The 18,518-nt window shown below is 41.8% G+C and overlaps 1 protein-coding gene across 2 annotated transcripts in view; it reads left to right on the forward strand.

The window, feature by feature from the left end:
* GRIA1 (glutamate ionotropic receptor AMPA type subunit 1) overlaps positions 1-16,016 on the forward strand; it is a 217,203-nt gene extending 201,187 nt beyond the window's left edge. The window contains exons 15-17 of one of the 2 annotated variants that reach the window (XM_044451009.1): positions 9,163-9,297; positions 13,264-13,368; positions 13,623-16,016. In XM_044451009.1, the coding sequence (XP_044306944.1) occupies positions 9,163-9,297; positions 13,264-13,368; positions 13,623-13,625 (243 nt within the window). In that variant the 3' untranslated portion in view covers positions 13,626-16,016. Of the gene's footprint in view, positions 1-9,162; positions 9,298-13,263; positions 13,456-13,622 lie in introns of those variants that run through there. The other variant, XM_044451008.1, reaches the window with a different exon arrangement.
* The last annotated feature ends 2,502 nt before the right edge of the window (positions 16,017-18,518 follow it).

Consider the following 18,518-nt stretch of genomic DNA (forward strand, 5'->3'; position numbering starts at 1 on the left):
GAACACAAAGCCATCAAACTTGTCTCTCATCCAGGGTACACAGTGCTCCTCAACCCACGTACCACATCTGACCACATGACAAATCTAAGCATGCAACCTACAGTACAAAGCTAAAAATGAAAAGGAAGAACTCCCCCCACCCCACCACAGCCCTGTCCACACGGCATCCCAAAGGGGCATTCCATAATTCCACCCTTTTTCAAGTAAACCCCAAATTCTGAAATGGGTAAGTTAAGGAAAATAAACAACACACACACACAAGTTCAATAACTTATATAACATTAGATATTAATGAATATAAATAGAATTAATATAAATAGAAAAGTAAGTTCATTACTGAGATGTCACTAGCAAGACGCTTTCCTTCCTCAATCTCTTCCTTTCCATCTCATCTCTTAGCTTCCTCTGCCTATATACCTGCTTCCACCTTCTTTATCTTCTCTCTCCCCAAGATCAGATGGTCAGGCCCAGGCAGGCTACCCAAAGCTCTTCTTCCCAACTGTCCTCTTTCTCCTTTTCCACCAATTCAGCTGTCAAACCTTAATCAGAACATTATTCTCTTTGATTGTTTGTTTTCAAAAGAGTCCCCACTTTGTGTTAAGTCCCTTCTTACCTTTATCTGAAAGAAAAGAAAACCGTGGTGTTAGATTTGCAAGATCCAGGCCAGCTAACTTGTGTAGATATTGATTTGTCCCTCATTCAGGGGCATTATATGCCGGTCTTTCTCAGGCTGGCACTCTCCAGATGTGTTGGGCTACAGCCAGCCAGTCAGGGCATGCTGCAAGTTGTAATCCAACACATCTGGAGAGCACAAGCTTGAGGAAGACTGGCAGGGCCTCATGCTACATAATAGATGCCCCTCACAGCAAGCTGCTCCGGCATCATCGTGCATTCCTGGGTTAGTCCTTCAGAGTTCCAAAGCAATGCTTTCTGTTCACAGCACACATAGAAGGAATCAGAGGAAATCACTTCCTAAGGTTTCCCTTTTCTCTTGAGGAAAAATGCCTCAATCACCTTGATTGGGTGCTAAGACTCTTGATTATTGTTCTCAGCAAATGTGTGGCTTCAAATCCTACAAACCTTGTCAAAAACCTGAATTCTATGTTTTGTAAATAAAAACAACACATAACATTTTACATTTATCCTTTTTAACCACCTATAGAACTGGTTACCTTTTTAATTTGCTGGGAAGGTAGGAAGAAAGAGGGGGGAAACATTTTCCCTCATTGCCCATATATACTCAATCATTTTGTAAAGTACTGTACTGTGAGCATGATCGAATTATCAGATCTAATTCCTCTTTGCAGCCTGTTATATTTGAACTGCTCTCCTGCTGGCTGATAAATGCCTTGCTTCTGACGCTAGTGAAATAAACACCCCACAAATGCTAGAGCAAGTGATATCTCTGACCATACAAATCAGCCTTCCTCAACTTGGCACCTTCCAGAAGTTTGGGGCTACACTGCCCAGGATTCCTCACCAGTGGCCATGCTGGCCAGGACTGATGGGAGTTGAAGTACAAAACACCTGGAGGACACCAACATGGGAAAGGTTGATGTAAATGAAGATTAACTACTTAGCTATATGCTTCAGAGGGTTTCCTTGGTGCCTTCATCCAAGATTCACAATTATCAATGCTAAAAAAGCTTCATAGCCTATATGTTCCAAAAACAAAATACTTGTGGCTCTGATTCTATTTGCATCAAATCAATGGCAGCAGAACGCAAGACATCCATGATCTTGTATCTCCCTTAAATGTCTTGTCTTTTGTGTCACACAACAAAATACAAAAGAAGGTCAGAGGAGACATAAGGGTTTGTGTGAGTCCTATGACCTCCATCTGCATCACTTCAACTGCAAGCTCTTAGAAAAAACACCAGAACTGTGTGTTGCATGTACACATCACTGAAGCTGATCACATGGCTGCGAGACCCCCAGGACACTCCCTGTGTAAAATTCTGCATTCCTGGAATTCTGAGAGAATGTTCAAACAGAAGAAAGGGGGTTGTTTGCTTTTTGTTTTAAAATATCTTTGGAAATTCTGTAGAACCATAACACTTCATGTAAAAAATGCTGAAGAATGAGAATATTGATACAGAAGATTCATGTGCTGATAACAGAATTCAGTTCAATTATTACAGCAATCTTAACATGGATGCAATCTTAACATGAATGCAGACCTCAGACTATAATCTGTTTTATCAAAGATTAAATGAAGCTTGGAAGGCCCATATCTGTGCACACCTTGTGCTCTTTTTATACATAGGGGTGCCCCCTTGCTAAGGAGCTCAGTGGACATCCATTGCCCTCCAGCAGGCCTTCTTTGTTGCTTGCTCTTCACTGTACTCCACCTTTTCCAAAAACATCCAGTCAACCGGACTGAGAAATCCATTTACCCATGCAGTTGGAAAAGTTCAGCTGCAAACTAGATGTTCCCTCTTCCACAACAACCAGAACGGACAAATCCATCTTCCATTTCTGTAGCTTAGCACTGGGTGCTGCTAAGACCTGGATAAGCTGGCCAGCACATGAGACTGTGGGTGCAGTCCATGTGAGCACACAATGGCTTCATGTGCTCATCAGCTGACTTGCATGGGGCAAAATCGAGGAGTGGTTCCCCACCCCTGTTCCCTAATTATTTGGATAAGAGTGCACACTCTCAGACACGGCCTGAGCCTACTGCCTAGGGTTTCACCACTCAAGCACAACAAACTCTTGCATTTTCCCTTTGACTGTGGCTTTCTCAGCACTCCTACTTTAAACAGCTGTCATTTTCTTGTCTGAACAACTCCAATAACAACATAAATAATAAACAGATGTTGCATGGTACTAAAACATAAAAAATAAGCAGGTACACCTGCTATGGTTTATATTCCTTGCAAGCGTGTGTGTTCAGACAGTTCAGCATCTGTTCTTTAGGGAATGTTGGCATTCCAATTTTTAAAATAATGAGCTGCATTTTGAACAAAATTTTAAGTGCACTTTCCATTAAAGTATCTGAAATATTATTTCTATATTTTCCCCTTTGGATTCTGAAGAGTCATTTTGTAGAACTACATGATTCTTATTCAGTCCCAACAACAAATTAATTGTCTCGGCCTTTTATTTTGAAGTTAAACTAATTCAATGTCTTGCAGTGTAATCCTATATAATCCCAGTGTAATTCAGGAGTAAGCTTCCCTGAGTTCAGTAGGACTTACTCCCACACAAATGGGTAGAAAAGTTTTGTCTAATAATGTAGCTAGGTCTATAGAACACCACCGCCAAAGAATATCTAGTTCATAGCAGAATGTGATCTGAGTGTTTACAGAACATTCACAGCAAGAACATTAATGTTCAAATATCCTAGCTTTCAGGGGATTAGGTGTCCTTAAACCCAGAGCAATAATTTGTGCCTTCTTTTTACCAAATGCTTTCATTTAGATGTGTAGATTTTAGGAAGGCCCATCTCTTTAATCTGTTTATTGTACTGACATTCCCTTATTGTGGAAGGCACTGAAAGCAAGGCTTGGTCTTCACCGAGTTTTGCCTTGCTCATGGCCAAGCTGTGGGCTTCCTAGGTGAGTGGCAACACAAACCCGAGCCTCCCAAACCCTGCATTCTAGCCCAACCTTTCCTTATCTCATGCCCTCTGGATATTTTGGGCTACCTGCCTACTCCTATCAGCCCCAGCTAACCAGCCAATGCTCAGGGCTAACAGGAGCATTAGGTGGTCCAACAAATCTAGTGAGTAAGGCTGCTTAGAGTGCAAGCCAACACTCTCTGAGTCAGATCTGCTCCACGTATATTTGCATCCAGTGTATGGAGCAAGCATGGCAGCTATGCAACCACCCAGCCTCATGCAGCATCTTTGGTCACCTAGGTAACTGTTGGAGAGAGGAGATAGGGAGACCGAGGTGCTGATAGGAACTGATGCAAGATATAGGTCCTAAGTCTTCCAGCCTCTCCACCTCCAACACACTCCCTTTTTGCCTCCCCAAGGTCTAGTTGCATCCTCAGAGGAACAGCAAGCATGATTAGGCCAGCTGCAGGAAGATAGGGTGGGGATAGGCCTTCAGAGCCCCAGCACCAAAGTCTCAGGAACTTAGAGTTCAGACCCCAAACAAGCCTATGACAGACCATGGTGGAAAGCCATGGAATTGTGCCCTAAGCCTCCACAACAAATTGCACCTTTAGTGTCCCAAGTGCTTGAATGCTCAAATTGATTAGCATGGAATGCTAAATTTAGGCAAGTGTAATTACATGCGTATTTAGTCAGAAGAGCGTCTAATAGGACTTACTCCCAGGTCAGGGTCTGTCCAATTGCTCTCTCTGTTCCACTTAAATTGCAAAGTATTCCATTTAAGAGCATCCACTGTCCCAACCATTAGAATGTGGAAAAGTGTTTCAGCAGCTCCTATAGCTCATTAATGGATCCTAAACTCTGACTGAACACCTAAAAGATTATCTGGATTAGTGTCATCATGGTCTCTTTCTTCTCTGAGAGCACAACCAACCAAAATCCTATGAAAACGCAGAACAGAGTCTATCATACTCTATAAGGAACCAGGATGCAGTATTTTGCATGCTTGGACTACTAACCTCAGCATCATTATCCCACAAACAAACAGAACACCTTACACATTAGCCTGTGTCCAAATCATCAGGATACATTGATATTTAAAAATACATGGTGACATAGCCAGATGTTGCAACCAGCACACACCCTTCCTCGTATTATTCCAATTTTGCAGTTACTTGCGGGGGCGGAGGGGTGATTTCTGATGCAGACTTGCTGTCACAGTTGGGGTTCAAAGGGGCGGGGGCAGGGAGGCACCTTCCAAGAAAATGGGCCTTAGAAGAGAGGCCAAAGGCCTAATAAAACAATAATGCTAGTCTGACTTGAGCCTAGCAGATTCTTATATGACCAGGGATGCACTGGAATCTCTTTCCTCTGACCTGTAAAACTCATGCTTTTTATAGGATAATAATAAACTACCAGATAATGTTAAAAATTACCAATAGCACTGCATACGGGAAAATTCCTGAAATTACAATAAATCTGTTTTCCTTCTTTAGTGTGCTGAATCACACTGCTTGGGAAAACTGATAAACAGCTCCTTCCTTCATTAGCTAAAAGGCTCAGGCAGTTTACCTCCTCTTGTTTTACCAGGTGTGATGCATTTAGACATGCACACACAGGGAGGCATGGCATAACAATGAATTTCCAAACGGAACAGAATTACCAATTCGCGTTAAGTGTTTCTGTGAATAACAGATATAAAGTTTCTGTGTGGCAGCTTTAAATGATAGCACACTGGAGGGGCAACCAGGACATTTTTCATCAGCTCTAAAACCTCCATTTTTGCTCCAAAGCCCAACGACACACAGCTCCACCTTGCTCTACGTGATGTGCAGGGCCTTTGCTGAGGGCCAGAGGAGAACAACAGAAACTCAAAAGAGTTTCTGTCAGAGCAGACTAAAACCATAACAAACAGGATGATGGATAAGCTGCCACTCGTTAAAAAGAAGCAGGCGGGGAAGGTGCCTCATCGCTATGGCAACGCGGCTGGAACATTTCTGAAAGTCTGGCTCCTTTGGTCTGCTCTTCACCTGCCAATCTTCCTTTTCCCTCCTTCCCTCTTCCCTCAGAATGTGGCTCTCCCTTTGCGGGAGGCAAGCTGTGACATTTACACTCCCACTACGAAGCTGGCCGCATGCTGGGCAAACACCTTGGGGGGCATCTTGCCACAAAGCCCAAATGGCAAGGCCAACAGGACACCTGGCGCTCTCTCAGGGCTCGGTCCCGTTCTTTATCCTCTGTTATTATTAGCACGATTAAGTCAGGAGCCAGTGCAAAAGCATCAGGAGCCGAGATGCTGAGGCGAGCAGTGTTAGGCGGGGATGGTTTTCTTGGCTTTGTAGCACACAAATATGACCCTGGTGCCAATATCCAAGCGGGGAAGAACTGTGGCTGCAAGAGTGTAGTCCATCTCGAGGAAAACTCTCTGCAAGTAGAAATGGCATCCTTCCAGCGGGAGAAAAATGTGACAGCCAAGACGCTGCAAGATGCCTGTGGAAGAACTTCAAGCCCAAATCAATTCTGTGACTGCTGGGGGAGTTGACACACTCACCTTCCATAGAGCTGGAGCCAAGCATCAGCCAGCCTTTACATCCCATTTGTCATATCCGTCCTCTTCTGGCCTGTGTCCCCTGAGGAGGCAGCAAAGAAAATTAGTCTTGCAACCGTGAGTGTCCTGGACATTTTCCCCAGCTGTACAATGCACAGCCAGACACGTGCGAAACACAGTTCTTGCACTGACTTGCAGAGTTGTTGAAACCTGGATCTATTAAAACGGCTCCTTACAATACACATCTCTTACTAACAGTATGTGCTGACCATCAGAGCGAAAGCACTGGCATTTGAATAAGCTTCCACTGCTGTTTGAAAATCGGGAAAGATCCCTGAAACCCACTCACTCTTCCCATTTCCATGTGTACAAGGCACAAAAAACACACTCATTCTTGAACTTCTAAATAGGCTTAGGAAACAAATGCAATCAAATCTTTGAAACAATCGTGTGGAGACAAAGTGTAAAATAGCCCCTTCACTCATAACTAGAGCCATGGCTGTCCTGGAGCTTGGGGTAAAGATTAGCATAAAATTATGGCTAAACAGATATTTGGAGAAAACTGATTATACTTAGAAAATATCTGAAAGAAGATTCTCGATTAAATGAGTAACTAGCTTGAAGAAGGCCACTGAACAGATAAATCATCTCTGGAACTGACAGGATTTCCCTTTTAGAATAATGGGTTTCTGAAGGGATTAACTAACAAGACAAGAGAATGCCACCTATGAATATTCACACTGCAGTGTACAAAGCAAAGGGGGCAAAGCAAAGGCAATTGAATTTGAGAACCTCCAACATCAGATGGGAAGGAGCTATTATAGTTAAATTCCTAAGGCTGGGAGATGAGATTAGAACAAAGCCTGCCTGCCTAAAATTGTATTTATTTATATATTTGATTAATATTTATACCCTCCTCCCAAGGAGCCAACACTATCTGGGTGATGATCAACAATAATAAATACAATACAAATCAAAACAATAAAGCTTCATAAAATTACATTAAAAATTAAAATTATACTTAAACACATTTTTACAATTAAACTGCAACAGCAATACATCACAACCGCAAAAGCAAGCCAAACAGTCTTACAAAATTTAAAACTTTAGATCCATTAACTTGACAATCAATTAGAAAAGAAGAATGTTGCCTCTGGAAATAGTTGCGAAAAATCCCAGCAGTAAATTCCCAAGCCTGCAAAGTTAAGATTAAAAAGAGGCATATCTCAATAGTATATTCCTTATAACCATAGCAGAAGAAGAAAGAGGTACATCTAAATATTATAGAGTTTATATGTTCATTAAATTCTTGGTCCTCAACTGATAACAAGCTGTGTTTCTTTTGGGAAGTACAATGTAAATCAGGGAGGAAACAGCTTCAGGAGACCTGGTGGGGGCATTTTTGCAACGTGGGACTTCTCCCGTTCCCCATGAGCTGCAGTCTGCTGGGTGACTGGAACATGCTTTTATTTTTTGGTCTGGAAATCAAAGCCAATTTTGACCTTTTTGATGCTCCATAATGATATGGATACCAATCCCTTCTTTAAAAAAAAGTTATACATTTTTTTTCTTGGAGGTGTCATAGCCACATATAGCCATAGGTCAAATGTTGCCTGAACTGATATAAGCAAACCTACAAGCAATAAGGAAAGCCTTTGTTCTCTTTGCATAACTGCAAATGATGAGACAAAAATGATTTTTAAAACAACAGATTTCAAAATTATGTATTTGCAGTCAAGATCAACAATATAACATGTGGCAGTTTGACATGGACTTGGCGCATTCCAAAGCATTTATTTTTGGATATGTATGCATCACCACCAAACTTGCCTTTATCCTGCATTTGCACTGCAGACCACACCAGTGTGATGAATGTGACATTGGGCCAGTCAGAATAAATTCACCCTTCTATACCTGAAACATGATATGGGAAGGGTCCCAGGACCATGCTGCTGAATGGTGTGCAATGCATCTGTCTTTCTCAGAAGTATACACCTATGCAGATCCTTTCTGTGTTACATTTTCAAAGGCAGGAGTCCCTTATAGTAATGATTTAAAAATAGAAAGTATAGGATTCAGCCTGTTCAAGCACTTCTTATATGATCCTCAGGGAAAGCCCAACAAGCTTCCAGTATCTGTTTTCTGCATACATGAACTAATGGAGAAAGTGTTTTCCAAATCTAGATTCTAAACCAGGTAATCATTTAATTTAGCAAATCCCCCATATGAATAAGAAGATTCTGGAATCTTTGTCAAATTAGACACCAGTGTTTGCTGTGCTTCTCTACTAGCAATCAGTTTTTGTCTATACAATCAGAGTTATATCTACCAATTTAACAGAGTGCAATTAATTACCTGGTATTTATAAAATCTGTTTATAATCAGGACCAAAGATGATTAATTGGTTACTAATAATCCTCCTTATCAATAAAATGGTGCATTAAAAACAAATTCCTGGAACACAGCCAGAAAATAATTGCTCTACCAAAGTGGAATTAAATGTCTAGTTAAGGCTTGATCCCTTCCCGTGTCACCACAACCTGAATATTTCACAAAGGAGGGAGGGGAGCACATTAGAGGCAAAGAAAGTGATGTTGATTTGTTGCTTTGCAACAGAAATTGTGGGTGAAACAATGAAAGAAATACACAGGCACTTCTAAGAGAGTGAGTTATTTTAGGAGAGCAAAAGACTGGAGACTACAAATGTCAGCTCATAGTAGATAACATTAGTATCAATGATTGAAACTACCCAGACATATGGAACATATAGGTATTATTTAAGGGTGAAGATTAAAAATCATCTAGCCCAACCCTTTCCCAAAGAGTTGCAAAGCCACTGAAACACTTTAGTCCCTTTTGTGTGTTCAGTGGGGGATGAATATTCCATTGTAAAGGAAGGAACTGGAAATGTCTTGTGTGTACTGGGAGTGGTGGCCCCTCTGTGCTGTTGTTATCCTACTGAACACTTGTGTCCCACTCCTCGAGAACAATTCTGCACTAACAGCCTGTTTCTTCCTCCCACTTCCCTTTTCCCCTTTCCTTTCTCTCACAGGATAAAACAAGTGCTTTGAGTCTCAGCAATGTGGCCGGAGTTTTCTACATCCTGATCGGAGGGCTTGGTCTAGCCATGCTGGTTGCCTTAATCGAGTTTTGTTACAAGTCCAGAAGTGAATCAAAACGGATGAAGGTGGCAACACATTCACAGGCCTTTCACACCTTCTTTCTGATACCAGCCAGACTCCCAATCTTCCTCTAGCAATTGAACCTATCCAGGATCCCTGTTAGGGTAGAAAGTCAATATTTTAGAGACATGAAAATGGTTTTTCCCCTAAATATCTATCTAGTGTTCAGCCGGGTAAGGGCTTCTTTGCGCATTGTTTGTGGCCAGGATTCCAGAGTTATTTTAAATTAAGCCATTACTCCAGACGTTCCTAACATGCAAACACAAAGCAACATGGTTTGAAACAGTTTAGAAACAAACACAGACCAGTTTACATGCCCAGTCTCCCTGCCCTTGCTAAAATGGAAATGTTCTAGGCTAAGTATATGATGTCTTATATGAACTAGCCCTTGGAAATCATTCTGGAAAAATGGGAGAATCTATCTGTTGTCAGTCAAAAGTGGATTTAAACATTACAGTTTGTTTGGAAGGTAGGAAGCTACCTGATGCCAAGGCAGATCACCGGTCCATTTTTGCATCGCATTGTCTATACAGCAATTCCCTAGGGTACGAGAAGACTTCTTTTGCAGCCCTGCCTGGAATGCTGGAAACGTTTTGCATGCAAAGCATGCACTCTGCCTCTAAGACACAGGCCTTCCCCACAGCCGCTTGAGTGTGCAAGTCCCTCTTGTTTCCCCACTCCCCACTGCTGTGGAAATAGCAAAAGAACAATTTGCAAGACAAAAAGATTCAGGGGTTTTAGATGTGTAAGTCCTGCCCATTGATGAAGGTCATGAGTAACCTTAAGCAAGTCACTGATGCAACCCTAGTTAAGCCACTCAACAGTTTTAGCTCTCAAGTTAGCTCACTTTCCTGGGTAGAAACGCCCTTGGGCACCCATCCTACAGATCTGCTGAGATCTTTCCAGAAGCAGGAAAAATTGTGGGTGGCAATTCACAATTGTAATTCTGAATCAAGAGTTTAAGGTCAGAAATGTTTACATTGGTATGAAATTGCGGTGTGCCCAGGCCCGCCCACCTCATCATCCAGTGATCTTGTGCTTAAGGCCCAGCTGAAGCCGCAGCTGTAAAGAAAGCACTCGCACAATGCTCAGACTTGTGAAGGAGCATCCACAGACACTCTCTTCACAGTGTGCCTCTCTTTTCTCATTGACTTCCCGTATCCCGTACCCACACAACAGCAGCAAAAGAGGAGGGCCAAACAGGTGCAAAGCAGCTCTGAATGTTGATGCTGAATGGTAAACAAGGAGCCACCTTTCTTGGTTTGTATACAAGCATAGGAATGAATACCAAAATGAAGCAAGCTTTCTCCAGGCACTTCTTCTAAGCATTTCTCTCCTTATAGACCTGCATAGCCATATATCTCAAGATGAATATATGGAAGAGAAAAGAATTTATAAATATCCAAGGATTTCAGAGAAGCATTTTAGTCTTGCAATGTATTAAGTGATATACGTTAGGGTGAGGTTTATCACTGCTTGCTCAAAGCCCCATTCAGAGCTGCTGGGGACTGGAACCTATTTTCATATATCCAATCCTGGCTTGCTATCACTTTTATTACACGGGCCCCAACTCCAGCCACTAATTAACCCTTTAGACTGCATACACAAATCCAACCCTCAAGTTTGGGATTTGTTGTCTCAGAAGACAGCACTGTGTGAACAAGCCTATTCTTTACACAACAGGGTTTTCTACACAAGACATTTATCATGTGCTCATCATTCCCTACTTGCCATTGTTTATGGGTTCTTTAGACAATGTTGTGACTCTCTGATTTTGCCTCTGTTTAGCAGAACTTTTGGTGAGTATTCTTAGACTAATTGTGGCATTAATTACGAAAGCAAAAGAAAGTGTGATGTCTGATGTATTTGTTCTATTCTTTTATACCACAGTGCCACCTAGAGGTTATGTAGTGGAAAACAGGAACATTTCTCATTAATGTTTGGATCTCAGTTTTGCCACAAAATTGAAAGCAAATAATGGTACATCAACAGCTGATAAACAGCCTTGTGTAGAAAAGCTTGGTTTCATAGCTGTCCAGTAGTCCTGCTGATCCTTGACTCTCATCCTTATCTCAGCAGAAGTTTATCACATACATACAGTATATGGGACTGGGCTTTTGATGCCAACTATATTAAACAACTGCAAACAAAAGGGGTAAAATCTTTTTACTATGTCCAACTTCTTTTGGAAAGCACTTTGCTTTCTCAGGAGGCATTTATCTTTTTTCCAGATAAGTTCAAAGCATATTTGCAACACTTTCCTCTGCTGGAGCATTTCAGATATTTATTAACATGGATTTTATTAAAATGGACTAATTAAAATATATTTATTAACTGCTTGCAATAGTCCCAGGCAGGACTCCCTGAGTGGCAAAACACTGGGAAGATCCTTTTTATTCCTTCCATCTGTCACCTCCAAACAGGGCTGGCTCAGGATGGCCCTCTTTCCTATTCATGTTCAGAAGCTGACTGGGCTGGCAGCTGGCACTTCATTTGACACCAGAGAAGGACTGTGATGGTGGCTTCAAAGCCCTGAAGGGCTGTTGTGCAGAAATGACCCAGGCTCACTCCCTGTTGCTCCAGCAGGCATGACTAGCACCTTGACTAGAACCAGCCAGAAGCTGCAGAGAAGCAGATCTTGGCTCAGCATGATGAGAACTTCCCAATGGGGGGGGGGGGGCTGTTTGGGAAGGAGCTGACTGCAGCAAGAGGCAGTGGGCTCTTCTTTCCTGAAGGAATGCAAGCAGAGGCTGGACAGCCACTTGTCAGAGACACTGTTGCTGCATCCTGCTCTGAGCAAGGGGTTAAACCAAGGGCCAGTCCAGGACATTTTTCTGCCAGAGGTGAAGAAGTTGATGCCACCCCTTCGCATCCCATGTGCAACTGCTGATGAGACTGGCAGCTGAATCTTGCTTCAGCCTTGCAGGTGGGAGAGCCTCTTCCAGCACAGCTGAGGGCGGCAGGCTATACACGTCACTGCCTTCCAACAGTGAGGAGGGGAGAGAGAAAGAGAGAGAGAGAGAAGGATTAAACCCCTCTCTTGCTGCCCCAGTAATTAATTTTCCCTTGAGAGCCCATCTCCCAACCCACTCCGTAATGTGGTAAAGAACATGTGAGCTGGGATGGCTTCGCTCTTAGTATATGTGCCGTAAGTGAAATTATGTTTTCTATTGAGCCAGTTTTAATTTATTCACAGTCTTTCTAACCTAAGAGGTGTTCTTCAGACACAGGTGTTATGAACTAAACAGAACATATTCTTGCCTTGCCTTATTAATTACTTCTTTTAAAATATGTTTGCTCCAACATGTATGTCTAAAAAGAATTCACACATTTTGAAAGGTTATAGATACTCTCTTAAAATAGTCATACAATAAAAGGAATGCCTTATTTCTAAGACCAGGGTATCTAAGCCTGATTTTCTGCCCCGACACAGAAGCCTTTAACCATAAACCCTCTAATTTGTGTGGTTGGTAATTTAAGATTACTGGTTTGCTTTGCACAAAATCAAACAATTATCAAGATATTATTATCTCCTTAATTGTTTATTTCACACATTCCAGGCGATGACTCTGAAAACAGGTTCCATGTTTCAGCCCTCATCAGCCTTGAAAAATATATCGTCAGGAATATATGAGGCCAACAAACCTTTGACAGATGTAGCCTCTCCTATCCGGAAGAGGCAATGCTATCAATCCCATGGATGTTGATGGTGACAAGACAAAACATCTATTGATAGCAGTCAGTGCTGTAGGGTTGGAAGTGCACGCTAAACTACACTAACTTCCATCTGAAATGTAGAGATGCTTGAACTCTACATTTCAAAAGTGTGGAAGGTACCAAGCAGAACGAGCGGGAAAGCAATAAGAGAACTGGGAGGCTGAATGAGATCAGCAATGACAGTATGTGGTATGTTGGAATTGCCCAGCCATTGCTAAGGACAGGGGGAGACTCCCCCTGTCTCTCTTAAAAAGGGTTTTTGTTTGATTCCACAGCAATCAATCAATGAAGCCATACGGACATCAACCCTCCCCAGAGCATCTGCAGCAGGAACCAGCAGTGGAGAAAACGGACGGGTGGTGAGCCACGATTTTCCCCAACCCATGCAGGAGATTCCATGCATGGGTCACAACTCTGGGATGCCCCTGGGAGCAACGGGATTATAAAAGCCCTGGATGGATCTTCTGGGTGAGAGCGGGGCCTCCTTAGTCCTGGCCTCTCCAGTGCCAAAGCCAAACCATTCAAGAAGAGGGACGATCCAGTGGATCTTCTACAAGGAAATCAGACCTATTCCCCTTTGTTTTCTTTGTGTGTGTGTCTGTTTATTTTGCAGTAAACCATAAGCAGGAGAAAGTACAACCTGTACTGCAATAAGGAGAGGGCAACTGGACTGGACAGAATCTGGAGACATCCCTGAGTCCATGGTTACAGGAACACTGAGGAAGACAGCGCCATTTTGTTTTTAACTTGGTTGTTAATAAGTTCTTAGTGTGTGCAATATATATTTTTCTTACTAATTCCCGTGATGTCAGGGTAAATACCAGCCCTGCCCTGCTCAACAGTTCAAAAATCAGGTTTAGTTTGGGATGCAAACCATAAATGTCTGTGCTACTAACAGTGAAAGGAAAAACAAACAATTCCTTTGAGACAATAGGATTCTGCTGTGTTTTAAAGCTGTTGCAACAAGGCTCAGTAGGCCATTGAAAGAGTTCTCCATTCCACTGTCAAATGAAGGATTTTTAGCACAGTTAAGAAGTCTAACATGGAAAACAGAAAAAGGAAGACTTCTGAAACAGAGGCCAGTTGTGGTATCTGGATTTGGAAGAGCCCAGGTATACAGAGGTCCATGTGATCTTTATTCCAGAGTTGGCAAGTGGTTATTTGAGTTGAAAGTGTTACCAGTGTGGGAACTAGATCACTTTCCAGAATATGCTCTTACCAGGCTACCATATGGATAAGTTAGCAGGCACCTAAAACCGACAGGTTTTCCTACATATGATGGAAAACCAAGAAAATGCAATATATGTATATGTATATGTATATGTATATTACATATCCTCTTCTAAAGCAAAGAGGCGATGATCAGCCATTCCTCATTCCTGCACTTCCATAAGGTTTCCTTTCTATGGTGATCTTTGAGTAGAGAACCATTCATCACCAGTTAATCAGACATCAGAGCAATTTTGTATGCATCTGGCTTTTTGGTCTATGAGGGCCATACCTGATGGACTTTTCATGGAGTAACTAGGCCACATTAAAGTTACTATGACAAGGAAATCAATCAATCAATCAGTATTTCACTGACCGTTACCAACAAGGAAGGGCATTCACCTAGACACAGCCTTCCATAATATTTGCTTGCAGCTGGCCTGATTTAAAAAAAAAAATAAATACAATGAGTTTCAGGAATCAAGTCTTGGCCAGCAACATCATTTGCAGAAAAGCCAACGGATATGGTTTCCATCTCATCCATCATTATGAGGGGAATCGGAACAATCAAACAGACCAGCTGGAACCCTGTTTGCTACTGAAAACTTGGTCCCTCATCCAATACTCAAGCTTGTGATGAAACACTGAAACTCTCAGAACTGTCCAAAGCACAAAAGAGTGACTTGCTAGCAGTCTTTCCCCAGTCATGTGCACATTAGCATCTACATTTAAATGAAAGTTTCATTTGTATGTGTGTGTGTATGTGTGATATCACCACCATAAACAGTAAAATACTTTAGTAGAATGGAAAATGTTCCCTTGAAGAAAACGATTGAAGTGGAGCATCTCCTACTCCATCATAGATCTGGAGGAAGCCCAATCCTTCCCTTTCAGTTCCCACCCTCATATATGCATTTGCCCATGACTGGATGGCAACTCCAGACTTTACAAGGGGCTAAAACTTCCTCCAAGTGCCAGCACAAACCCAGCAGTATAACAGAAACTTGCTGTATCTAATATCTGAGAGCTGTGGGTACCTTCGTGTGTAAATCAGGAGACTGTGACGTAAAACGGAGACAAGCCGATGTGACTCGAGCGCAGCACAGGCTACCGATGGAAACGGCTTTGTTGTGGGCACCACTCTGCAATGTAGCATGTGTTTTTTACAAGTGCAACTGGCAACTGGCTCTAAAACCAATAAATGTTCACCCATGACTTGCTGTGCTTATAAAATGTCAACAACTATCTCAGACTGATCTCTAGAAACTGATGTTAACACTCAAGGTGATGTCGTTCCACCCGTTTCCTCCACTCATCTTAAGATGGCACCTGCATAAGACTGGCGACACAGAAACTTCAGCTCCCCTGAGGAGGGCACAGCATGCCTAGTGCCTATTTGTTTGCTCTCAGTGCCAGTGGAAGCCTGTCTGTTTTCATCATCCACCCAGCTGTCTGTCAAGACTTGGATCTCAGCCTCTGATAATAATCTTCAAGGTCTTGTTCTCGGTGTGTGATGATGATGATGATGATCTTTATTTTATGTCTGCCGTTGATTACATTTTGAGTTTAGCTCTGTGTATGTGTATATGGTGTGCAGGGCACAAAAAACTAAGCCTGCATTTTTCTTTCTGTTAAGAGATCTTTGGGTGTCCAAGAAGACCTGATATTTCTTTCCATCCCAAGAATTTTCAGAGCTCCTGCAACTATTTTCCACCTTAAAAGGCAATGGAAGCAGAGTGCAAGGATTTTCTTCTGTGCGGAACAAAACAATGCCCTATAAAACTTTTAAAAACTCTGTTGCCTTTGTAGAATCAAAGGAATCAAAGAGACCTATCTGACAATTGAGCCAGCCAGTTAGATGGGTTTGTGGGGATGAGCCTTCTATGATAGGACAAATGCCTGTGACAATAGGACATCAGACTCATCATTAAAACGTTTTTGATCAAAGGAAGGGTGGGAGGAGAAAAAAGAAGAAAGATACAGAAGAAGAGGGGAAATGTTAACTTGTAATATGTATTTTTACTACACTTTTCTTAAATATAGAATAATGGGGGGTACCCTTAAAGACATTGACATTTTTCTCAACAAAAATCCATATATAACAGTTTTGGCTTTCATTAAATTTTGCTCTTTGGTACCTGGATTTTTTATTTAGGAGTTATATTTGTTTTCACTCACCATCTTTAGGCCATGACAAATGTTTTGCAGATTTGTTATCTGTGTTTTCCATGATGTTGAGAAATAAGAAATATTACCTGGAACTTTTCACCATTTTTCTTCCTGTCCTTGTTGCTTTATGCTCAGGCTGGATGAGTGGAAGAAAAGAAAACCCCAGTGTTGGTTAGGCAGTTTTTCCCACAGAAACCATGTGTATGGATGGATGGGTTCCCCTAAATTCTCCCCAGAATAATCCAGAATAAAACGATTAATTCCCCATGTGTTTGGTCAACATTTTGAAAGCAATGCAAACTGGGCTCAGACCTGGCCTACCTCAAATCTAGTCTTGGAAACATTCCACATTCAGTTTGAAGTGTCTGGGCTTTACAGAATTTTCTGGCATAACCACAATGAAGCCGAGTAAACTCCAACCATTTCTAGGAACCAAACCCTCACAGTCCACGGGGCATTCAGCTATTACCACTGCTGCCCAGTTCCTGGCTTCTGATGAGTTTCGTGACTTATCAGATGAGTGACAATGCCTCCCAACTCTATAGGGGACAGTACTGTGGTATTTGCATGCCCTATGGGCAAATATGAGTTCAGTTTATGAGAGCTCAGCTGCTTCACTAGCACAGACATGGGGACCTGCTGCTGCAGCAGAGTATTTCCGTCCATTGGGCTGTTGGTCTGGGGAGGCACTGTAACTTGGGATCTACTGCTTCAGGGCAAACAGGAGAAGCTATCAAATGTTAACATGCTCAGGAGAAGAAATGAACACAAAGACTTTTGATCATTTGGGGAAGAGGGGATGTGAGTAACTTGATTTTATTTCTCACCATTGTGCACTTGAAATAGTCTGATACAATTGGGAAAAATAGACTTCTTCACTGACCTTATAAACAATACTATACTTCAATAGTTGGAAAGTTTCCTGCAGATGCTCATTAGTGATTTGCACAAAATGTATAATTAGCCCAAGCATCAAAACATAACCAAAAAACAAACAAAAAAAGGATCAGAAAGGGACTAAGGATATGCATTGGGCTTGGCAAAAGCCTGAATCTTGAGCCAAATCAGGTACCTCCAGACCATTTTCAATGTTTCCCTGAGGCAAGGTATTTTTCCCTCTGTAGTGACCGGAACAAAAACTAGAATAAGCCTTTGTTCACAATTCAGCTATGCAAAGGCAAACAGCAAGTATCCAAAATACCACATTTGCATAAATGCTAATGAGAAGGGATGGAGAGTTCTACCAGGGGATTTCCAGTCGCTGTACTTGAAGAAGGGCAAGTACAGGATCCTGAAAAAGACGTTCTTCTACCAGGCACCAAGATGGGGAAAAAGTAAAGGGGTTTTCAATCATCTGAACTCCCTAGCACCTGCACTGATCTTTCCGAAACTTTAAAATGCTCATCAGGAAACACCTCAAAGATGTGTGTCATTTTTATGCATATTGCCCCAAAAAGCACTGAAGGAAAAAGGGGAAGCAAATCACTCACACACTCACCAAATTTGAAAGTAACAATTCCACAGAAACCATTGCACCTATCCTTCTGAAAGCTTGCAGTTTTCTTGTTTAAGGCTATATCTGTGCTGTCTGTCATTGTGAAAAGAATGGTCTTCCTTTCATTTGAAATTTGGCAGTCATGATCTCCACAAAGGGGTGATAGTCTTTCTTTTTTCCACCAACTCTGCCAAGAAATAAAAAGAAAATAGTGTGCATTTTCCTTTAGGGGAAAAAACAAAATATAAGATTGTGTTGTCGAAAGAACACTGCACCTTTTCCCCTGAAAATTGGCAGACATAATACCCCCCCCTAAAAGACTACTATCTCTTCAAATTTCATTTATTGGTGAGTTACAAAAAATTTACAAAATGTTAACATTTTCCTTGATAATAGGATGTACAAAGCCTTGGATTACCAAACTCAGTTCAGATTCAGTACCAAGTTGCAGTGGATGGCTTCCAAACTGGGCCATTTTGCAAAGTGCTGACTTCAACTGATATGATGCACTTCTGGATTTCACTTCTGAATTGTGCTGTTCATTGTCAAACCATAATTACCAGCTTTACTTGAAATGTATACAATATGCCATTGAGTTACACAGCAGTGATTTAATGCATGCACCAGGTTTTGAGT

This window comes from Varanus komodoensis, unplaced genomic scaffold (genome assembly GCF_004798865.1).
Source record: "Varanus komodoensis strain SLA01 unplaced genomic scaffold, ASM479886v1 scaffold6_1, whole genome shotgun sequence".
Taxonomy (NCBI): Eukaryota; Metazoa; Chordata; class Lepidosauria; order Squamata; family Varanidae; genus Varanus; species Varanus komodoensis.